General features: G+C 37.3%; 2 protein-coding genes and 2 long non-coding RNA genes across 4 annotated transcripts in view; all 4 read left to right on the plus strand.

Annotated features, from left to right (window-relative positions):
* The window catches only part of LOC121912949 (B-cell receptor CD22-like), a 105385-nt gene that overhangs the window by 73892 nt on the left and 6527 nt on the right, over window positions 1-24966 (plus strand). The window contains exons 3-4 of the mRNA XM_042435532.1: window positions 18453-18612; window positions 18840-19067. Of these exons, the coding sequence (XP_042291466.1) occupies window positions 18968-19067 (100 nt within the window). The 5' untranslated portion in view covers window positions 18453-18612; window positions 18840-18967. The remainder of the gene's footprint in view (window positions 1-18452; window positions 18613-18839; window positions 19068-24966) is intronic.
* LOC121913123 lies at window positions 5296-12348 on the plus strand. The gene is made up of 5 exons (XR_006100213.1): window positions 5296-5446; window positions 6783-6864; window positions 6962-7022; window positions 9640-9818; window positions 9957-12348. It is a non-coding gene; the product is annotated as an uncharacterized LOC121913123 (long non-coding RNA).
* On the plus strand, window positions 16728-17759 carry LOC121912942. The gene is made up of 2 exons (XM_042435521.1): window positions 16728-17129; window positions 17261-17759. Exons 1-2 carry the CDS (start codon window positions 16739-16741, stop codon window positions 17602-17604), a joined length of 735 nt encoding a protein of 244 aa, XP_042291455.1. The 5' UTR covers window positions 16728-16738; the 3' UTR covers window positions 17605-17759.
* LOC121913162 lies at window positions 22582-24565 on the plus strand. The gene is made up of 2 exons (XR_006100222.1): window positions 22582-22665; window positions 22818-24565. It is a non-coding gene; the product is annotated as an uncharacterized LOC121913162 (long non-coding RNA).

The raw sequence follows: 24966 nt of genomic DNA on the forward strand, positions 1-24966 counted from the left end.
CCTCTCCAAGAATGCATCATAGAGACAAATATATATTTTAGAGCAATTTAAATTGACAGTTTATCTTGTTATTTTACTGCTGAAGTAAAATCCCATTCAGACCTAGCTCCCATACTTATTAATTTCATTGTGGATCCTTTGAAACAATGGAAGAAAGCAGTAAGCAGCATTTGGATTGACAACATAATTGATCTGCCAGTAGGATTTATCATCAGTGCCAGACAGCCTCAACATATTTATTGTTTCTGTTTGTTAAAGATGTAAGTAGTGAAGGTGATCCCAGTGACAAAACTTTCATTGTAAAACCTGCTAATTTAAACTTGTAGTATTTGTCCGACTGGAATCACCGGAGTCATTTTGTGGAGCTGTGGATACTTGCCAGTGTAATATTTATTAACGTTGGGTTAGAGGAGATATACTGAAGATTATTATAACTTGCAGCTTTGGACATATCTCAGGAGTAGTGTATCAGTTAGTTAACAAGTGGTAAGACTGTAGTGTTTAAGATATTTAAAAAATACACTGGAGTATTAGAGAGCTTTTACTGATCAACTTGTAGTTTCCTATTGTTGCCACTAGATGATAGTAAAGAGTTATATTTCATTGATAACAGACCATTTCCACTGTCCTTTCTGTATTTGCAGTTGTTTTCCAGTTTCATTATTACAACCAGTTTCATTGTCAGTCAAGTATTTGTTGTCAATATTCATCTTGTGAATTATTTCTACTCCTTACAGTAACATTACAATTGTCTGTTTTTTCTGCTTTCTTTATACATATTATTACAGCCTGTTTTTGTTCTATATCACACTTTCAAAACCATGTAATTACATTCGTCCTTATTCTTTGTTGTTTTGTTTTGCATAAATAAAATAAAACACAACAAAGTAATTAGACTCAAAAGACAAATCCTTTCTCCTTTCTCCTGCTGTTTGGCCTGATTAATCAGTGTTTTCTAAGACTCTTAAATAGTTTAATGAATGAATTTGCAGTCTTTTCGTATGTTAATAAATGTCTTTTTTTTTCAGACACAGAACTTGTGCCCACACATAACGTCAGGACGACATTAAAAACTCTTTATTTACATGAAATTAGTCTTACATTCCTTAAATAGATTATAAAAAGAAGTTCAGAGTTTGCAAACAACACATCATTACTTCTTAAGTTTCATCTACTGGCATCTGGCTCATTTTGCATGTTAATGATGTAAAGAGGAAGGAAGTTGAGTTTATTTTTAACAGCTTGACTTCTGTCTTCTGCCTGCAGACCACAGAGAGAAGTGATCTTATGAAGACAACGTCCTTCTACATTGAAGTCTTTTTTCTTCTTGGGATTATTATTTACCTGCAGACATGTTTTATTATCTCTGAAGTCAGAGAGATGAGAGGAGCAGCTATGAGTTTAACAGCAACAGCGAGTGGATTTGTTGTCTTCCTTCTCTCTGTGTCAGGTACTGTATGTCTACATTCACATTGTAGGTACATTGTAACTTATTCAGAGCAGCATGAAGTGAGTTTCAGAGAGGAAGAAATCATTCATTCTCAGATCACCATGTTTATATTTGACCTGTAAAGTGATACATGGTCTATCCTTAAAACTCTGCAGCCATGAGGCATAGGATTGGTTTTATAATGGTTGGGACATTTTTGTTGGTTGACCAATATGCACATTTATGTTCAATTGTTCACATTTGTGTACACACAAATGTTTTGTTTTGTTTTTGTTTTTAACAAACAGGACTTGAATCGTGGATTGTTTTTAGATTTGAAATGATGCTTCACTTATTTTTAAATAGATTCAAGACTTAAATCAATATTTGACACTTACATATGATAGAGAGTCACTTTACTTCATACTTTTCTGTTTTAACTAAACTGTCTACTGTGTCTTGTCTCTCTTTTACTGTATAGATTTACCTTCAAAACACTACTGAGAGAGAAACAGCAATGATCAAACATTAATCTGTCTTTAAACCATCTCAACAACTTTCACCTGTTTTTTTCTTTAAAACTGATGTTAAGCAAACTAAATGTTTGTATACTTGTTTCCTAGTTTCCTTTCCAGGTATGCAATCTGAAACACAATAATAAGTGAAAATAAATCTTTCCCCTGATGTTGTTTTGAATCTGATTGTGGTTTCTGATGTGCTCTGTGTTACAGTGGTACAGGGTCAGAATGACTGGGGAGTGACTTACACCTCTACTCAGATCTGTGCCTTCAAAAGATCAACAGTGAAGATAAACTGCACTTACAGATACCCATCCAGAATAAAGGGCACTTCTACTGTAGTTAAGGAAACATTCTGGTTCACTAAAGAGAGTAATGGTGTGTTTGTGGATCTGAAAAAAGAGTATTCAGGTCGTGTTCAGTATCAGTGTGATAAGAAGGACTGCACTCTGAGAATCACAGACCTGAGAGAGAGCGACTCAGCTGAGTACAAGTTCAGGTTCATAACAAACGACCCAGAAGGGAAATATTTTGGTTCACCTGGAGTCACTTTGACTGTCACAGGTAACATTTTCATTTTAAATGGAGCAAAACATTAGTTCAGGCAGAGCACAGAGCTTTACCAGCTGCTTGGCTACCAGCTGACTAATAATGGTCATCATATTGATAGAAGTGGACAGTGCTTCCATTGTGACCCGACACTTCTTACTATTACTTTGCTTACATGCTAATGCTGACACCATCTGCTGCCCCAGTCTCCTCATTATGTGCTTTGCTTTTGGTATTCTTTATTTCTCTCAAATCTAGTATTCATCTATGTGATTATTAAGGTTAGTTAGCAGACTCTTCATTACTGCTTGGATTCTCTGAGAGCTCCCTCAAAGAGCAGGTTCTTTTCCATCAAATCTAACTTTATAACCATTTGCTATAAATGGTTGATTCCTTGACGTTGTGATCAGTTAGTTTCAGATGTTTCAGATCATTTAGGAAATGTTACTGTGAACATGTGGATATTTGCTTGTATGTGCTGTATGTTGACAGTTAATTCTGAAATGACATTTCTGTTTGTTGTTCACAGATCCAGACTTCCAAGTGCATGTTAAGAAATCTTTCTCCAACCAGAATCCCACCTGGACAGAGCTGACATGTCACAGCAATTGTCAGCTGCCTGTTGATCCTTCCTACATCTGGTACAAGAATGGCCAGCTAATCGAGGGAAACAAAGTTTATTTTCATCCAGATCGAATTAATCCTGAGGACGAGTATTCTTGTGCTCTATCAGGATATGAATCTTTCCGCTCTCCTTCAGTGTGTGAGTTTTCTCTACAGTGTTCCACTAACACATCAAGTGAAAACTTTGACCCAAATAGTCTACAACAAGCCAGACCCAGTTTTACCGCTTGCACTTTTTCATTTATACGTTGTACTTTTATCAACATAACTATTTTACTCAGACCAAAACATGTCAATTGTTTGTTTGTTTTTTAATGACATGCTGGCTTGTGCTACGGTGTGTAAGTGTAGTCAACTGCAGGACACACAATACAAGCAATGTGATCTTCAGAATGTTTGTAGAGACAGCAAGATTTATAGAACAAAACAAGATGTGTGACAGTGAGGCAGGTAGAGGTACCTGAATACACACACACACACACACACACACACACACACAGTGGGAGAGAGAGGGAGAGAGAGAAACAAATGTAGAAAAGGACAACTGATTAAAGATTAGTAATTAGCAATCTGCCCCCATCAGCAGGAGTCCAAAACTGCTGGTATTAAAGTCAGTGAGTACTTGAGACAGGTCAGTGGCAATAATAAAACATTAAACAGTGAATTGAAAATGTACTCTACTTTCTTTTATTTAATCCTGCCTCCATTATTGTCTTTAGAGTATATATTATCAGCAAATGAAACAGACTTTGTTTTATGATAATATTCTCATATTAAAGTTAATATGTGTTCATATCATCTCTTACAGATCCTCCAAAGCTTCCCTCTGTGTCAATGAGTCCCTCTGATGATATAATGGAGGACAGTTCAGTGACTCTGACCTGTAGCAGTGATGCTAACCCAGCAGCTAAATACACCTGGTACAAGGAGAATGTAAAGCCAGACCTTGAACCTCTCAGTAAAGAATCACAGCTTGTCTTCAGCTCCATCCAGTCCTCTGACTCTGGAGAGTATTACTGTACAACTGAGAACCAGCTGGGGAAGAGGACATCTGAATACATCTTTATTGATGTGAAATGTGAGTAAAACTGCTTATTTAAAAAGCAAAAAAATGCTTACACTGGTAAACATCTTTGCACTTTTTTAACCAAAAACATTTTGCAGATCACATGTGTTTTCTTCAGGTTCCATCTGTTCAATTCGATTCAGACTTTGGGATTCTTCATTTATTTATAAGGACAACACACATTAATCAACATTTCTGTGTTAGCCAGCTGGCTAATTTTCAACTTCAGTCACATGGTGAGATGTCCTGAAACTAATAAAGTGATGGTTAAAAATTACAGACAGACAATAACAAAAAAATAAGCACTCAAAAGATAGTTCACAAGCCATGCAGAGCAACAGGAGACAGCAAAACATTAATACAATATCCACTATTCATCCATTCACCAGACCACTTTCAAGTTTCCAGATGCTGCCACATGCATGATGCCATTTTTAAAATCCTGTGCCACTTTAGTAATCATCACTTTAAAATAATCTGTGTTATCTTTTATAGATGCTACAAAGACCTCTTCTGTGTCAGTGAGTCCCTCTGGTGAGATAGTGGAGGGCAGTTCAGTGACTCTGACCTGTAGCAGTGATGCTAACCCAGCTGCTAAATACACCTGGTACAAGGAGAACCAAACACTGCCTCAAGGACCAGAAGGAATTTATCATTTCACCTCCATCAGCCCTGAAGACAGAGGGTCATACCACTGCAAGTCTGAGAATCATTATGGACAGATCAACTCTTCATCTCTATTCATTGATGTCCAGTGTGAGTACAAAACAAATAAAATCTCTGACACACAAAGTGGGGTTTAACAGTACATTATGATTTATCTGCCATCTGAGTTTAGGCTGATAGAAACAATATCATGTTCTAAAGTAGGAAGACTGAAAGGTAGATTCTAACTTGGCTGCTTTTTCTTTCGTCCCCTCCTGCTGGTTTTTGTATGCATAAAAATGAACCCGAAGAAAAATATTGATTTGTTTGGTCTCTATACATATTGCCTCCCAGATGCTCCAAAGCTTCCCTCTGTGTCAGTGAGTTTCTCTGGTGAGATAGTGGAGGGCAGTTCAGTGAATCTGACCTGTAGCAGTGATGCTAACCCAACAGCCAATTATACCTGGTACAAGGAGAATGAAGACTCACCAAAAGCATCAGGACAGATCTTCACCATCACTGATGTCAGACCTGAACACAGTGGAAATTATTACTGTGACACACAGAACAAAAGAGGACATCGTAACTCCACCTTATATCTGACTGTTGTAGCAGGTACATTTTTTTCAGTTCACTCACACATGTACACATCATCGGTCATAATCCACCCTATGATGAAATGAAGGTGGGGGGATTTTGTGGTGGCAATTCAATGAAGCCCTTTGCAAGTTAAACCATCCATGTGAAACTCTACAGTTTCAGGTGAGAAGAAGCAGCTGGTGATTCTATGTGTATATCAGAGGGAGTGAATGATAGTCTGCACCAAAGGTTTTTGCAATGACTGGGACTGGGACAAAAATGGTTATGAAAAATAAAAGATTGCTGTCTTTAATTGCTGAGATTTCAGAACTTGGTAACATAACTAAAAATAATAATAGTAATAATAATAATAATTATATATATATATATATATATATATATATATATATATATATATATAGAAACACAAGCAGTCAAACATCCAGAAAAAGCCAAACTTATTTGCAAGAAAAAACAGAAGCTTACAGTGCAATAGTTACTCACACTGTCATTTATAGACATGCACACAGTTTACAGACAGACTTCCTGGTTTCACTTTTAGCTACTTGCTGTATTTGACTGCACACACTAATGAGAAGATTTTTACCAACATTTCCGGTTTGTCCACTTTCTTTCTTTCTTTTACTTCCAAATAAAGTTTAAGCTCATCCTACTTAACTGTTTGCTTTTTTCTAGCTGTTTGATTGCCTGACTGCTTTTGTCCTGTCAGATTTTGTGTAGTGATGTCCCTGTTTACCCAGATAATTGCAAGTAACTTGATGAATACATTGTTCTCATGTGCCACAAAAACAAAGGCAATAACTACAAAAATAAGACCCAAGTTGCACTAAATAAAATATTTTCTGTAAGAGGCCTTAGTGTTTACCAAGTATGAAACTGTGGGACTAAAGGAAATGCTAACTGGCTATTTTAGTTCATGCAGGTGCATTGATTCTATGTGCAAAAATGCTTCAGTTACTTATTTGGTAAAGCAAATTTCAAGGTCAGGAAAGTAACAAACTGTTGGAGCTCTGCTTGAGCTGGTTGTAGTCACCACAGATATAGAGCCATTTGTATTCAGTAGTGGCTGAGAGAAACATGGACTTATGGAGAATTTTGATATTGAGCTACTGTATGTTTTCATTTAGAGGAAATGTGCCATACTACCAGTTGTAGCACATCTACCTGGCAGAAGGCCATGGGATAGACCCTGGATGTAGTGAAAGGGTTCAATCTCCCAGCTGGCCTAAGATAGCTTGGGGATCCCACAGAACAATGTCGTTTGTCTCCTAGGAGGACCATTATTATTACACTATCTCAAAAGATCTTTTTTTTTGTTATATCAGTGTTGTATTTTATCACCATTACCCAGGAGCATGGAAATCAGTTATCATTGGAACAACCACTGCTCTTCTTCTGGCTATCATACTACTCTTTGTCTTCCTATTGATAAAGTAAGTTGATTTTTTTAACTAAAGCATTGCTTATTAAGTACAGTTTGGCAACTGAATTATGAAATAATTTGTCTTCTTAATTAATTCCCCTAACCAGTAAAAAGAGGCCCTGTAAGCAATTATCGGAGCCCGGAGAGAGAGATGAGAACAGAGAACAGGTGAGTAAAGAGAATTAAGCAATTCAGTGAAAAATCCAGTGAAACCCTGCTTTGGTTCATCAGTTCTGTTCAGATTGCTTAATCACTCAGTATCATAAAGTACAACATGAAAACTCAGTCAAGTTGTGAAGCAGTTCATGTCCTCATTGCCATTAGTCACTCTTCAATCCTCTACATCACTTGGTCATGATTAGATTCCTGGTACATCCAGAACTTTGTATTTTGAACAGGGTATTTGTTCAATACCTTATATTTCTTTACTTGCCATTTTGTCTCTTGTTGGTGAAACAGGAACATCTATTTGATCTGTATCATTACTTGAGGTGCTGTTGCTTAGGCCTTGTTGGTCGTGGTTGCTTGTCAAGTTCAGTGTTCATCATTCAAACTTAGCTCAATCCATTACAATGTGACACGACTAACCATGATTCCAGTAGAATCACAGCTTAGTTTCCTGGTGATGTAATAACTCTTGTGAGAAAGGAGCTTGAACTAGTATGTAGTGTGTCTAGTGTGATATAGTTGGGCTCTATGTACTACACCAGCTCTGGAACCAAACTCATGAATCATGCCCCCTTTTCCAGAGCTGTCTGGGTCAAAGGCTTTTGGGGGTGTGTGGAGATACTCACAATTTCCCTGCTGACGATTCGTAGTATCCAGCTTTCTTGAAATGTTCCAGTGACACCTATTTGAATTAGGTCGCCCGAGGGACCTCTGAATCAGCAGCAGGCCAGAAGAACTGCAGCTTTTTTTGTCATATACAAACACTCCAGTGGAGGAGAAAATTGGAGAAGCCATTGAAAAGACTTTTGGTTTAGCTTGTCATGTTATGGTTTGACAGAACCTTTCTGAAGTTGTCGTGCACAATGTAAGACCTTAAGGGGATCATACAGGAATAAATTTAGTTATGTGAAAAGAACACTGAGGAACTCCTGAACCTGACTAACATGCTCTCTTTGGAGGAGGCAGAGGTAGAGAACTTGCCCATCTCTCTGTTGAGGGTCATTGAGGAAATCAAAAACTCTTGAAGAAGTATCAAGGGTGAATGTGGTTCACCAACAGAGCATCAATCTTGTCTCGGTATTGCAATGTCACGGGGAGGACAGTGCCTATGGACTAGCAAACGGGGATGGCAGTTCCCATCTTCTATAAAAAGGGACCAGAGAATGTCCTCTAATTATTAGGGTGCACATAGCTCAGCTTCCCCAGGAAACCTACACCTAGCGGGTACAAAAGATTTACTTTTGAGAAGTCAACTATTGGCTACATCAGCCTGAGACCTACAGCACACTTTAGATTGGTTTGCAGCAGAATATAAAGCAGCCGGTTGGATGGTTGACACCTCCAAATCTGAGGCTAAGGTAGTCTAGGGAAAACCCATGGATTGCCCCCTTCTGGTTGGGAATGAGTTGCTGCTCCAAGCAAAGAAATGCTGTTATCTTAAGGTCTTATTCTTGAGTCATGGTAAAAGGGAGCATAGGCGACAGGTTGATCAGAAGATCAGAGTCTGAAGGCAAAACTCTCGCCAAGCTTTTTGTTTCACTCATGCATGGTATCATGTGTGAATGGGAGCAGGGATCAACATTCAGGGAAATCTGTACTGCCAATTTTCCACTTCAAGACCTAGTAACATTTCAGGGAAAATGCCAGTATAGTATGGTTGTGTTGTGAATGAAAGCAGTAACATTGCAGGGACAAGCACATAAAGGGTTACAGCCGTCTAGTGAAAGACGCTTTCACGTGGAGCGAGCGAAACAATCACAAGACTCTGCTGATGACATATTTGAATCTGTGACTTATTTATGGTTGTCTTGCCAATGCTTTCACGGGTGATTTGTCTCACAAACGTCTTGAATATTGAAAACATTTCAAGAACATTGGCACCGGACAAAACAGTTCCTCACCCACAATGTTCCTGAAAATAATAAAGAGACGTCTTCTGCCGCGTACACGTACCTCCAGCCTTGCCACATCTTTTTCTTCTGTTGAGTTTCATGACATTTGGCATCCATAAGTGTTGTATGACCGCCATCTGCCGGGCTGTCCTTTGCCCCATCTATTCTGGCATTGCCATGGCATGTGTGAAAAGGCACAAGATGGAAATTTTCCTGAATGTAGCTGCATGTGTGAATAGTGAAAATCACTGGCAGTGCCTGAACGGTTATCCCAGTAATTTACAGGGAATTGTGTGTGAAAGAGGCTAAAGAGTTTGTGGGCTCACCCTTAAGTATAAGTTGACTTAGCTCTGATACCTGGAAGGTGTTAAGAGAAAACAATTGCTATATTGTATCGAAATGAGCTGTAGAGGTTTGGGCACCTGGTTAAGATGCCTCCTCGATGTTTCCCTGTAGATGTCTTACATACACAACTGGGAGAAGGCTTTGTAACAGACTCAGAACATGCTGGTTGAGATCACCTCATCAAGATCCACCAGGAGGAGCTGGAGCACATGGCTACAGGAAAGGATGTCTTGGGTGTCTTGCTTAGTCTGCCCCCACCTCAACAGGCACAAGAAATAAATGGAGAAAATGGATTTGTCAATAAATCAAGAAGGTGTACAAATAATGTTCTACCAAAGCTAGACATAACTACGCATGTAAAAGTAAATTTGTCTTTGCAGCGCCCACCCACTGAGAGGCAGCCAGAGGAGCAGGATGACATTCACTATGCCAGTGTCAAGTTCTCCAACAATCAGGCAGATCCTGTTTACTCCAACATCAGACCAGCTCGACTCCAAAGACATGAAGAAGAAGAAGAGGGTGTTGAGTACGCTGCTGTCAAATTTAACAGTGCCCCAAGGTGAGCAGCTCTTCACACAGGAACCTTTTTTTTATTTTAACATTTTATTGCTGTTGAATTTGCTTGTTTTGTTTACATTCTTTCTATCACTATTATTTTATACCATCTCCAGGATCATTTGATTTTTTTTTTTCTCAGTACCAGAGGTCAGGAAACAGAGGAAGACCCGGCTGCACTGTACAGCACAGTCAACAAAACCTGATGAACACAACAGGAATCTCTAGTCTGCCCTTTTTTAATTTTAAAGCAGGTAATCAATTGATTTTTAGCTATGCTAGTGGCATAGCTTTGGAGATGGCAATGTCAGTCGGTTGGTCGGTTTGTTGGTCCTGTTGGAACAGCAACTTATGGTCCCCACAGGATGAATCCCACTAACTTTGGTGATCCCCTGACTTCAACTCTAGTTGACATACTTGGTTTTTAGTAACATGTCTTGACAACTGTTGGATGGATTGTCATAACATTTGGTATAAATATCAGCAGATTCCCAGGATATGGATGAATTCTAATGACGTTGATGATTCCCTGACTTTTCAGTATCAGCACTTCAGAGTTTTCACTCATCTAGAGAAATATCTCAATATCTACAGGGTTGTTTCGCATGAAATTTGGTACATACATTTATTTTTACCAGACAATGAATCCCAATGACTTGCTTGACTTTTTCTTTATCACCATCATGAAGTTGATAATTGTGGTTTTGAGTGAAATGTCTCAACAACTACTGAATGGATTGCCATGAAATAACATTCATGGTCCTCTCAGAAAGAACTATATTGACTTTAATGATCCGAAATGTTTTTCCCTAGCACCACGATTATGGGCTCAAAGTAGGGTCAAATGTATTGTAGCTGCGTATCACCATATCTGAATGTGTGCAAACTACTCCTGATCAGCCAATGGGGATGCTTTGAAACGGGGAAATAAGTCACAGATTCAATGGGGAATGTAGGCTGAAGGCACTGAAAGCACACCCCAACCGAGCAGCTTCTGATCCTCAGGCTTCAGCTTCAGCTCCAATTGTTTGGATGGGAAGTCCCGAGGCAGAGGGAGAGCATTTGCTGGGCAGCACTTCACCAAAAAGCATGGTGTGAGAGGCTTTTGCTCCAAAGATGATGGCCAAAATGAAGCTGCAAAGGACTTTTCAGCAGAGAAGTGTGTTACATTAAGTGCACCAAACTCCATTGAAAAATACAGCAATTTAACATAATGATGATTGGTTATGGATCACTTGTTAACCAGTCACTTAAGTTACGTTTTTAGTGAAATAAGTTCACATTTATCTACAATCTAGGTGCCGAATTAAATAGTGACTTCTAACAATACTTCATCTTATACATATCATCCGTGTTGCTTGTCCTACAACTACAAACAAGGCCTATTTTAAATTGTTTATTTTTATAAGGGATTTCAGCACAAGTGTTGTTAATTTCAGAGGCCGTTCAATTGGGGTGTGCTTTTAGTGGGCATTCTCCCAGCATTTCAGAGCATCCCCACTGGCTATTCAGGAGGAAGCGTCAAATGTGGGGCAAAAGTATTTGTAGGTTTGATTTGTACTCATAGATTTGATTTGTAGCTGTAAACTTGGGATTCACACATACAATTGAGTTTTATGTTAACTTTTTTCACCCACAAACAGATAGATGCGTAACTGCAAACCTTTTCTTCTTTATGCACTCACACATTTTTTTATTTGTGCAAATCTTTTTCATTTTTTCACAAAATGTCATGCACCGCTACAGATCTCCTTAGAGGTTCAAAAATTAAATCTATTTGTTCAGGTATTTTTACAGATTCAATCATTTAAATTCATTTGTTCAAAACTTTTTTTACACATTCACACATTTGAATGTATTCATACAAAATTTTCAGCTCTTGTGATACACAGCTACAGTACATTTGACTCTATTTTGAGCCCATACACCATCAGGTCAAAATTTGAATCTGTCCAATACTTTGGTTTATAACCAAATACCTACAAAACTAACAATATTTCCATCAGCCACAGTTGTACTTTACTAGGTTAGCGCTAATTAGCAATTCTTAGCATGCTAACACTAAAATAATATGGTGAACATGGCATACATTACACCTGCTAAACATCTGCATGTTAGCATTGTTATTGTGAGCATGTTGTCTTGCTGGCTTTAGTGTGCACGACACAAACAAAATGAGGATTGTAAAAACATTGCTCCATAATGCTACTAGTGGTTGAAGACTCAACAGGGTACCTTTAACATGGGTTTAATGTAGACACACCAACATGCGGCTTCAGACATATCTCTGCACTACTGTATCAGATGCTAAGTGGTAAGCTTGTAACTTTTAAAGAAATTTAAAGATAGATTTTAAGATATAAAACAATTTCCAAGGTCTGAGTAATTTTTTTTCTCTTTTCTGTGTATACACTATGCTACCACATTCTATTTCCACACTTCTTTTTTTTTCTTTTTTTTTTTTTAACCAGTTTCACTTTCCGAATTGGTTTTGTTTCCAGTTATTTCTACTACATTACCATAACAATTCTTACATTTTGTATACCTATTATTATGATTATTATGATTATTATGATTCTATCTTGTTATGTTCTTTATATATTTGTATTTGTTACACCATTTATTTAATTTTTTCTCACTCTGTTCTGTACTTTTTTTATTTGAAATAAAATGTTTTTTATCAGAGGTGGAGAAAATAAATATTTTCCATTTTTGTCCTCTGACTCCTTAGGCCTAATGAATAGGTGTTAATATGGTGATAATATTTCTAAAACGTATAGACATTTGTGTTAAAAGTATTATGTATGGTATGTTAATAACATGTTTTGACACAACACCAATTAGGATGTTATGGTTGCTAGACTAGCCGAGTGGTTCCCAACAGAAGAAGTAGTAGAAGGAAAAATAGACATAGTACATATTGCTTCATCTTAAGCATCTTACAAAAACTGAAGTGTAAAAATGAGAAGTTGTGGTTTTCACAGGGGCTTACAGTATGTGCCATTCTGTTTCCTGGCCAGGTGCAGTGAGTCATCGCTGGTTGATTAGCAGCCTCAAAGTGTGGAAGCCACTGAACCTTGCTAAAAAGTTGTTCTAATAGCTTACAGTCTTAATGCTAAGCTTAGATAATCAGCTACTGACAGTAGTTTCATATTTCATGTGCAGACATGCGAGTGGTATCGATCTTTTCTTCTAACTCTTAGCAAGAAAGCCAATAAGTGTGTTTCCCCAAAATGTCATACTACTCCTTTAAGTATGTTTTAACTTTTCAAACCGGTAACAATATAATACTATGAATTGCTATTAATATTGTACTCCCTGCATGTAACACATGCTTAGACTGAACTGTGAATTTGTTAATCTATTAACTTCTAAAAATCTGTCGACCTTCAAATTTGAAAAAAAAAATCCCTCTTGGTTGAAATGGTTAATATTTTGTCCATCCTATTTATATGAAAGAGGGTGGACCCATTATTTGATACACCACACTCCACCTCAGTATTATGCAATACAGTTCAACAGTACCAAAAAAAAAAAAAACAGCAGCCTCCACAATGAACCTAAAATAAATCAGCACATCACAGAGTTTTTGCTAATCTACTTGTAATTTCCTATTGCTGCCACTAGATGTTAGTAAAGAGTTATATTGATTGTTCAACTGATTGTTTAGATCAGTTGAATCAGTTGAATGTCAGGTGGTGTGTGTGACTCAAATGACTTATAATTTACTGATTGTTCTGTCTGAACTAATGCAAGCTTATTTTTTTCTCTGTAGAGTTCGTTATATTACAGATATTAAGGATTAGAGCTGTTTTGCAAACTGTTATTTTAAATGTATAAATAATGTAATTAATCGCTTTTGAAGAATCCTGATTATCTTCTTGTGCAGTATACTGTATATTTACACACATCAAACATGATCTCAGTTCTATCACAATTTGCTGAATGTCACATTATCCAGATATTGCAGTGGCTGATTCACAATAAACAGACAGCTTCCACAACAACTCTGTAGTTGGAAACATGATTTCAGTTCCCTCTCACTGCTGCAGAGGGCGACAGTGTGCAGAAAATTTCAGCTTTAAATAAATTGTTTTTATGTTTATTTTTCATTTTATGAATTTATTTTCTAGCTTTGAAGACAAATAAAATTTAAATCTGTTCTTTTTTTCTGACTTATTTCTCACTTTCCCTCTATTTTGGATGAAACTTGTCACATTTTAATAGTTTATTATGATTTGGGATGTTGCTAAAATGAAGATGCACAGACACAGTTTGTATTGAAGGAGAACTTAATTGTCATGTGAGATCAGCCACCACCACCAGTCTCTAGACTCCATGGGGGGATTTATCTTGCTGCTGCTGAGTTTAATGTCAAGAATAAACAGATTAAGAGCAACGACTAAAAGTAAATTTAAATGTGTCTAAACAATCAGTGATGGATGGTTAAATGTTGTTTCAGGGTTGTGATTCAGTATCTCTGATGTTTCACTGTCCTCTAGTGGTGAAGCTTCAGTGTTGCAGAGTCAGGCTTCATCACTGAGGTCTTCCTCCTGTCTGCATTGAAGGATAAGGGTGGTGATTTTCTATATTTCAGTGAGCCACACTGTTGCACTGGGTGACATGTTTTCTTTCCCCCAAAAGCAACGATTACTGTAGTTTGTTTAGAAACAGATCCAATGACTGATGACAGCAATAACATTTACAGTCTCTGGAGAGACTGCAATGTGTTTGCATTTACAGAGTTTTACTAGCTTGTTGTGCTACATATCACAACATCTTGACTTTGTTATGAAAGAGTAATTAACATAATACCACAAAGTTAATAAGAAATACCACTAGACACTTCTCTTTTTCTGTGTATTTCTCTCTCACACAAACAAAACAGTGAGAAATGACAAATCATGATAGTTGCATCACATGCCTGAAGATGGTTTTGCATGAAGTATTTTCAGTATAATAGTCCATATTTGTTAGTGACAACTGTAGATCACTGACTGAATCATTTTCATACTTAGACACCTCGACTGTGGGGGTATGTTCAACAACTGTACAACAAGGTCATCAATGTGAACAATCAACGCCTCTGACACTGAACCTCTAACTGTAATGTTTGATGAATTTAATGTCAAGGGTAAACAAATTAAGATGCAACTCAATCATAAAAAGTGAAAACTAGTAAGAGTAAATTTGCAGCTGCAATTACTAATACTCTCTAACATAGATTATATTAACAGTAAAACTTGTTTTTAACTTATGTGTTTACTGTCATGTGGCTCCTCATGAATATTCATAATAATAAGAAAGAGGAAGGAAATCAAGTCATTTACCTTCCTGATATCTGACTTCTGCTCACAGATCACAGAGGACGAGCATCTTAACAGACAACGTCCTTCTCTGTTGTGAGTAGAATAGTTTACTGATATGACTATTACATGTTTTGTACATTATCTGATGTGTTTTATTGTCTCTGAAGCCTCACAGAGAAATGAGAGGAGCAGCTACGAGTTTAACAGCAGCAGTGAGTGGATTTGTTGTCTTCCTTCTTTCTGTGTCAGGTACTGTATATCTACATTTACATTGTAGGACATTTAACACACTTATTCAGAGAAGCATGAAGTGATTTTAAGAAAGTAAATATAAAATATCCCAGATCAGCACTTTTCTAGGTTTGATGTATGTGTGATGCAGTATGATGAATAACTTTTAAACTCTACAACACCAAATATTCACTTCTGTTTATTCCCGTGTAAAATATAGCTGTTGAATGAAGACCAGATGGTAAAAATAACATCAATATTTACTGCTGAACACTTTAATAATATTATATTAAGATGTTCAGCTGTGTCTGTGTCATGGGTGGTGGGGGTGTCTAGCTAATAAGTTTTGTCCACCCTCCCTCCATGGATTGTAAGAATCATGTATTTTTATACATGCATATGCATATATACATAGTTCTATGATGGTACAGCAATGCACTGAGAATATTATCTTGTCTTGATGTTTAAAATCGGTTTGGTAATTTCTGCACTCTGTACTGTAGAGCTGGACAACTGTTTTAGCTGTTACAATTATAACAGTTGTCACTTCCTGTTAAAACTTGTCACACCTATTTTATTTTAGCCGCTTTCAAAAGTTTCCCACACTTCATGTTCTGAATTTCTTTGTGGTTTTCACACTTAATTGAGCAGCAACTTTACCAAAGAACTAACAGAGAGGAAACTAACCAAGACAAGCACAGACTCTCTAATGATTCATTTTCTTCTTCCTTTCCTGTTCAGTAAAACTGCATTAATGTTCACAGGTTCAATACATTCTTGTTCCTTCACTGAACCTTGAGATTGTATGATGCTCTGTCTCAGTGCAAAGAAAGATTAACTGTAAACAGCATCTTTGTACTGTAAATTCATACGTAATTCTAAGAAAAAAACTTTGTATTTGGACTTTGATGCGTGTTTTAACCCAGACATGATTCCGAAATAATATCATGAAAGGCATATACTAGAATTATAAAGTGCCTGAAAAGTAAATAAACATGGAGAAAAAGAATGATACAGAACAAGTCTGTCAAGTTTTAATGAGGTGAAAACAACATTGATGTACCACTGATCTGCTGCTCCACTCCAAAAAAGTTAGTTAAATATGTTTTTATTCATTTTCTGTTTGAAGGACTTGTTTGATAACATATAAGAGACACATTTCAGGCGTTTAGCTTTTTTAAAACTACAATGAACAAGGATAACAACAGTAGACACTTGGACTAAAGCTGAAACACTCAGCAGTAACAAATGATAAAATACTGTATTCCAGTTCAGTTCTAGTTAGATTGATGCACGATGAGGAGCTTTGAATGACAACAACTGCAAATAAAATAATATTGGTGCCATGATCAACTTTGTCTTATTCACTGATTCTTAACTTGTTATGAATCTGATTGTGGTTTCTGATGTGCTCTGTGTTACAGTGGTACAGGGTCAGAATGACTGGGGAGTGACTTACACTTCTACTCAGATCTGTGCCTTAAAAGGATCAACAGTGGACATAAACTGCACCCACAGATACCCATCCAGAGTAAATGACCATGATACTACAGTTCAAGAAACATTCTGGTTTATTAAAGGTGATGAATATGTGGATCTGAGAACAGACTCGGAGTACGCAGGTCGTGTTCAGTATCACTGTGATAAGAACGACTGCACTCTGAGAATCACAGACCTGAGAGAGAGCGACTCAGCTGAGTACAAGTTCATGTTCACAACAAACCGACCAGGAGGGAGATTTACTGGTTCACCTGGAGTCACTTTGACTGTCACAGGTAACATTTTCACTGGCAGATTTAACTTATATTTAAATGGTTAATGTCTTGGAAATATCACTGTGAGTGTGTGTAATGTTTGTGTGTGTCTGAACATAAATTAGACTTCTATTCTTTCTTCACATATACAGATCTCCAGGTGCAGGTGATCCGATCAACATACTACTCGCATTCTACCTGGGCAGTGTGTCACAGCAGATGTCATCTACCTGATCGTTCTTCCTTCATCTGGTACAAGAATGGACAGAAAATTCAGGATGAAACATCTTCTACTTATAAAAAGTTCCTTTCCTCCTCAGACAGCTTTTCCTGTGCTGTAAAAGGATTTGAGCATCATCCTGCTCCTTCAGTGTGTGAGTTTACAACACATTCTCTCACTAAACTAACCACATCTAGTGGAGCCTTTATCCTATTGTACTATACCTTGTATTTACATGTAATTCAGGGGCAGCATGTGATTCAGAAATTGACATAGAAGTGGATCAAAACCAAACCACAACCCAATGAGGTTTTACACATGTTACATTCTTATCTTATTCACTGTGTTGACTGTGACATTAATGTAAAATAAGAGCTTACTGTACATTTAAAAAGTCAGTTCACTCAAAATACAAAAATCATATTTTCTAACTTGCTCCCTTTCTAATCATGTGAATAGTTACAGTTTCATGTGCCTAAATTTTGAGATATCAATCCTGGAATAGTCTGCTGCCATCTCAATACAAAGAAAGTGAATTAAATATTATTTGTACTGCTTAAAGCTTTGAAAACGTATATTTGAAAAACAATCTGTCTGTGTCTTACCAGAAACATCGTCCCTGTTACTTTGGATAATCTACAGACTTTGTTGTGGACAGTTTTTATAGAGAGTACATCTTGAGTAGAAAGTAGTTCCAATGAAAATTGTTGACAGATATGTCTGTGGATGATTCAGAGTAACCAAAACACCTTTCAAAAATGATTTTTATACACAAACTAAATTCTGTTCACCTTCATTGTGTTGATGTGGCGGTGTCTCAAAACCTGAAGGGTTAAAACACAACTATCTTGATGGATGGATACCACAAATAAGAGAGAAAATATGTTTTTTTCGGACGCATACACTCACGACTAAGGATTCAGGACTGTGCTGTTTTAAATTAATTCTATCTTTCAGGTTTCTATGCTCAATCAAGCAACAGAGTCATTTACACTGATGGAAGCATCTGTGCCTTCAGAGGCTCATCAGTGGACATTTCCTGCTCATACAGCAGTTATGAATCTATCACATCAACATTCTGGTTCAGTCATGAACGTAGTCTTTCGTGGGGGTATCCCTCACAGCCTGCAGATCATATTCAGATCCTTGAAACAGAGAGAGGACGCTCCACTCTGAGAATCTCTGACCTGAGAGAGAGCGATTCAGCCCAGTATCACTTCACATTCAGAACACAAAGCTTTGAATGGAGGAGTAGTTTACCTGGAACAACTCTGACTGTCACAGGTACTGATGAACACAAATTGATGACTAGTGATAGTGGTGAATAGTTATTATGGAAGTGTTTCACATAAAATTGATTTGATTATATTGAGTATTTTCTCCCATTTACACATTTGATTGGATGATTCCAAATTATTTCACCCACCAGAACTACAAAGGTTATTTTGACTGTATGTTTGTGTATTTTACTGGTAACAAATGACATTTTGTGTCCTTCCTCACATATGCAGCTCTCCAGGTGCAGGTGATCACAATAACAGTCCATCAGTCTTATACCGAGGCAGAGCTGAAATGTCACAGCAGCTGCAGTCCAGCAGGTGGTATTTCTTACATCTGGTTCAAGAACGGACAGAAAGTTATGAAGGAGGAAACTTCTCTTTATTCAGGGCAGTTTAATCCTGGTGACAACGTCTCCTGTGCTTTGAAAGGACATGAGGATTACCGCTCTCCTTCAGTGTGTGAGTTTACCTAAATATGTCACTAACACAATGTCAAAATGTATTCAAGGTAAAAGACAGTTGATTTGTATATGAGGGAATCAACTTTCACCACACACTTTCTATCCAAGATTTGCTTCTTACATTTTATCAGTTGTTCAACTGTTGTCCAACTATGTTTTCTCCTCCAGATGCTCCAAAGGTTCCCTCTGTGTCAGTACGTCTCTCTGGTGAAATCACTGAGGGCAGTTCAGTGACTCTGAACTGTAGCAGTGATGCTAACCCAGCAGCTAAATACACCTGGCACAAGAAGAATGTAAATCCAGACCTTCAACCTCTCAGTGAAGAACCACAGCTTGTCTTCAGCTCCATCCAGTCCTCTGACTCTGGAGAGTATTACTGTACAGCTGAGAACCAGCTGGGGAAGAGGACATCTGAATACATCTTTATTGATGTGAAATGTGAGTGAAGCAGCTTATTTAAAAAGAAACATACAGCTGTTGGTCTTGTCAACCTTGTTAAAAAAATACTAGGAAAGATTTGTCTGATCATGTCTGCTTTCTTCAGCTCTGCCTGCTTCACATTCAGTCTGCTGCTGTAGTTCACTGAGCAGCTCCAATACAACATGTTGTACTAATGCAACCCTTCCTCATTTTATATTTAATTCATTTTGATACATCTCCTCCAGATGCTCCAAAGCTTCCCGCTGTGTCAGTGAGTCCCTCTGGTGAGATAGTGGAGGGCAGTTCAGTGACTCTGACCTGTAGCAGTGATGCTAACCCAGCAGCTAATTATACCTGGTACAAGGAGAATGAAGACTCACCAAAAGCATCAGGACAGATCTTCACCATCACTGATGTCAGACCTGAACACAGTGGGAATTATTACTGTGAAGCCCAGAACAGAAGAGGATGTCATAACTCCACCTTACATCTGACTGTTGCAGGTAATTTTTCATTCAGCTACACACACACACACACACTGTACTAGGACTCATTAGCTATACAGCTGCCCCAAGTGGATTACTTCAGATCTAAGGGTGGTATTCATAAGAGACAGTAAAACAGGTTTGTGTGATTCACTGCTGACTGGAGGAATCAGCTCAATTCAAATCATGGTGAAGAGAGATCTGAGCAAGAGAAAACTGTGAATTTTCATGTCAATGTGTTTCTTATTCATAAGAGTCTAAATATTGAGCTGCTGCATTTTTTCATTTAGAGGATGAAGTTAAAGTGTGACCAAGAGTATTCAGACACAACAGACCAAGTGGAGGTCTTGGTAAACTGTAGACACTCTGGAGGAGTTAAATCTCCTGCTTGTATGGGAGAATATGGAGACTCCATTGAAAAACTGATTTTCAATGTAATTTAAAGGGAAACACATGAACTTGTAAGAATGATGTGAGGAATTATATTTTTTACAACAGCACCCTCTACTGGGCCAATGGCCATTTGTGGTCCATCACTCACTCAGCAATGCATCACACACTTCCAGCTGAGCTGAGGAAGCTGCAGGAAGAGAGGAGAGTTTGCTCACTACAGCTGCTGACACTGTCGCCAGTGTTTTGTAAAAATGTATTTCTTTTTTTTCACATTTGTCACAGATTAAAGTAAGATGGTAAAGGGCTGTACTGGATCACTAAGACATTTAGTTAAAGATCCCCTCCAAACATGTTTTAAGACATATAAAATACTTTGCTTTGAATAATAATTTGTGTCTAATATGTTTTTTCCACAGAAAACTTACTAGTTAGAAATTCCTAAAATTATATCTACTTCTTCTCCCTCATTGAATAAACTTCCAGAATCTATAAATATGTAAATATTTTTCATTTTAAAAGTTGAACCACTGGACACAAGATGTCTCCTACTTCACTGTAAAGTCCATTCTCAGTGTTTGTGCACTGGAGGCTTCAAGTTTCCACATCACACTTGTGTAAGTTGCATATTGGACCAGGATAAGCTTCCAAAGTAGTTGTGATGTCACAAATCATGCTCGTAGGCACAGCTTTAACTTAGATTTTCAGTGATTTTCATGTTAAATATATTCTAAGCTGAAAAGAGCTGTTAGAGTTTAGAATGAAGAGAACTGAATATACATGTGTAGCCCGTGGAATTAGATGCCACACAAGACACAATTACTTCAGTGGTTCTTGTAGCTTTAATTTTATTGTTGACCATGTTTGCAAAAGGTCATTTTAACAAAGTGTTTAAGCTACTGAGTCATTTTAGAAAGCAGCTCATGTGCTTTCACAGCTTGTTGCAGACTTAACACAAAAAATTATGTAAAAGAAAAATGACAAACAAACATGGCAGTGGGCCATGACCATCGACAAAAAACACAAAATAGGCCCAGACAAAAACACACTCAACAACCACAAATCCACAAAAACAACCCATGAATCCACAGAGCACACCTGCAAAGGATACCCACACCTCAACAAGTCCCACCAAACCCACACGGAACTCCCCAGAGATTGCACAACTCAACACACTGCAGTTTACCTTCAAACAGAGTTAAAATTCATTTAAAACCTGAACCATTCCTCTAGTAACAATGTGCAATAGCAAGGTGTGGCTTCATGCACATTAACATTACCTTACTATGCAATTGAGAACACAGTGGCCGATGGCTGGTAGCAAAATCCCAGGTCATGAACTCCACTAGTGTCTACTACTTTACACGACGGAGTCACAGCACCGTCCACTCTGCATATCTCCTGTTGTTTGAACGTAAAACAGGAAAAAAGACCAGGATGCATTTGGCAGAGTGACAGTAATATTACTCAATGCTGTCACCTTGTGACCAAAATCAGCAATAACAAGTGAGACTGTGACACTTACAATTTGCCTCAAATGTTAATTAGGCTGAAACAATTTTACACTCAGAAGAAAACAACAAAGAACACATGTATTAACATTCAAACAACTTTGAGAGCTATACCTCACCTAAGTGGAAAATTACATCTGAACCGTTTTACCACCAGGCTACATATATATTGACCAAAACGTTGGACTCAAACATGCTGTAATACCCTCATTAACTGTCAGTGTTTTCTTTTGATCGCTGTTCTCCAGGAGCAGGAAAATCATTAGCTGCTGGAGTAACAACTGCTGTTTTCCTGTTTATCATCATCCTCTCTGTCTTCCTGTGGATGAAGTAAGAAGTTCTGTTTCACTAAATCATTGTTCAAAATTCAGTCATTTCTGTTTTTAATTAATTTTTTTAACCAGAAAAAAGAGAGCCTCCAATCAAAGGTCTGAGGCTGAGGAGAGACCAGACAACAGAGAGAGGGTGAGGAGGGAGAGTTATACTATTCTATCCTGGTTCCACACTTCCACAGTCACTATCATAAAGTGCAACTAGAAAACTCATCTGACTGTCAAACACTTCATATTGTTTCTTAACAATCCTTCATCACAGAAACCAACACTTTCCTCATTTCTGTCACCCTCCAGACACAGCCGGAGGAGCAGTACGCCAGCGTGCACTTCTCCAACAACCAGACAGATCCTCTCTACTCCAACATCAGATTAGCTCAGCCCCACAGACACATGGAGGAACAAGAGGTCGTCCAGTACGCTGCTGTCACATTTAACAGAGCCGGTACTGCCCCGAGGTGAGCAGCTCTTCACACAGGAACATAGTAGCGACCGTTTTCTTTCAGTTTTTCATTTTTTATATTTGCCTGTTACATCTTTATTATGACTGTTTGTATAATTTAATATATTTTCACAATCACCTGATTCATTTTTTTAATTTCCCTCTCAGAACCAGAGGTCAGGAAACTGAAGAAGACCCAGCTGCACTGTACAGCACAGTCAACAAAACCTCATGAACACATCAGCAATCTCATGTTTTGTTATTAATCTTTGAATTTTTATTTTTGAAAACAATGAGAAGAACTCCCCCACACTGTCACACAACGATTCATAATTGTGTTTAGTATAATTTTGAAATATGCTATTTGTTGTCTTAAAGGAGTCTAATCTGTGTTACTTCTGTTTTTGTATAATTTCACCTAAAAAGGTAAATATTTGTACATTCAAGAAGCAATCAGTCCTTCTAAAGTCTTGTCTGTGGTCAGTTATTTAAAATACAGCATGATAAAAGTGAATAGACCTAATGCCAAGTTTGACAGTTTCTTTGTTTATTAGTAGGCTATTATAAGTTTCACCCAAAACAAGTAAACCTCTGTGGTAGCTACCTTTTAAATAGACTGAACCCAAACAACCATCATTCCAGTCTAAAGTCACTTACAGCATCTTAGACATAGTATAGAGTGTTGGGGTGCTACACCTGCTGAAAGAAAAATGTTAAAAAATGAAAAAGAAAATTGAAAAAAATCTCTACACACCTGAATATGTGACAGGTGCATTAAAGGAAGGTGCAGCTCAGACCTGTCTGAAACATGATTTAATAAATATTCCAGCAAGAAGCGAGAGAGTGTGTCAGAGTTCTCCTCATTGTTTTCAAGTTGCACCTTCCTCCAACACACCTGTCACATATTCAGGTGTCCAGACTTTTTTTTTTTTTTTTTTTTTTAATTTTAAGCAGGTAACCATTGGATTTTAAAACTTCATTTCTCAGAGTGGACCTCTCTAAGAATGCATCATAGAGACAAATATATATTTTAGAGCGATTTGAATTGACAGTTTATCTTGTTATTTTACTGCTGAAGTAAAATCCCATTCAGACCTAGCTCCTGTACTTATTAATTTCATTGTGGATCCTTTGAAACAATGGCAGAAAGCAGTAAGCAGCATTTGGATTGACAACATAATTGATCTGCCAGTAGGATTTATCATCAATGCCAGACAGCCTCAACATATTTATTGTTTCTTTACTCTCACATGTATACTAACCTTACACACTCTGGAAAGATGTAAGTAGTGAAGCTGATCCCAGTGACAAAACTTTCATTGTAAAACCTGCTAATTTAAACTTGTAGTATTTGTGCGACTGGAGTCACTGGAGTCATTTAGTGGAGCTGTGGATTCCTGCCAGTGTAATATTTATTAACATTGGGTTAGAGGAGATATACTAAAGATTATTATAACTTGCAGCTTTGGACATATCTCAGGAGTAGTGTATCAGTTAGTTAACAAGTGGTAAGACTGTAATGTTTAAGATATTTAAAAAAACACACTGGAGTATTAGAGAGATTTTACTGATCAACTTGTAGTTTCATATTGCTGCCACTAGATGATAGTAAAGAGTAATATTTCATTGATAACAGACCATTTCCACTGTTCTTTCTGTATTTACAATATGTCTTCCATTTTCATTATTACAACCAGTTTTATTGTCAGTCAAGTATTTGTTGTCAATATTCTAACATTCATCTTGTTAATAATTTCTACTGCCTTACAGTAACATTGCAATTGTCTGTTTTTCTGCTTTCTTTATACATATTATTACAGCCTGTTTTTGTTCTATATCACAATTTCTAAACCATGTAATCACATTTCTCCTTGCTCTTTGTTGTTTTGTCTTAAATAAAATGTCCTCAGTTCTAATTGGAGAGATGAGTCACTTATTATGACAGTGATTGCAGTAAATCAGAATCTTCACAAATAGATTTCTGTATCACTGATTTTGTTTTATTTTTTTATTTTTTTGTCATACTGCACTTTTTACTTTCTTAATACTTATAATAAACACTGTACTCATCATGTGACTTCTTTCATCTCATACTGATGCAGTACATCTCTTTGAACTCATGGTAGTGTATTCAGTGTATTAACATGCACTACAAGTATGAGGAGATGCATCAGACTAAATGTCACACATTCGTCACGTGTCATGTTTTCTTCTTTAGACACTGAACTGCGCCCACACATAAAAAGAGTAAAATAATAAAAATATATCATTATTTCTCTTTTCTCTTTAAATTACTAACAGGCCAGAACACTGGTAT

The sequence above is a fragment of the Thunnus maccoyii genome, chromosome 2 (genome assembly GCF_910596095.1).
Source record: "Thunnus maccoyii chromosome 2, fThuMac1.1, whole genome shotgun sequence".
NCBI classification, from domain to species: Eukaryota; Metazoa; Chordata; class Actinopteri; order Scombriformes; family Scombridae; genus Thunnus; species Thunnus maccoyii.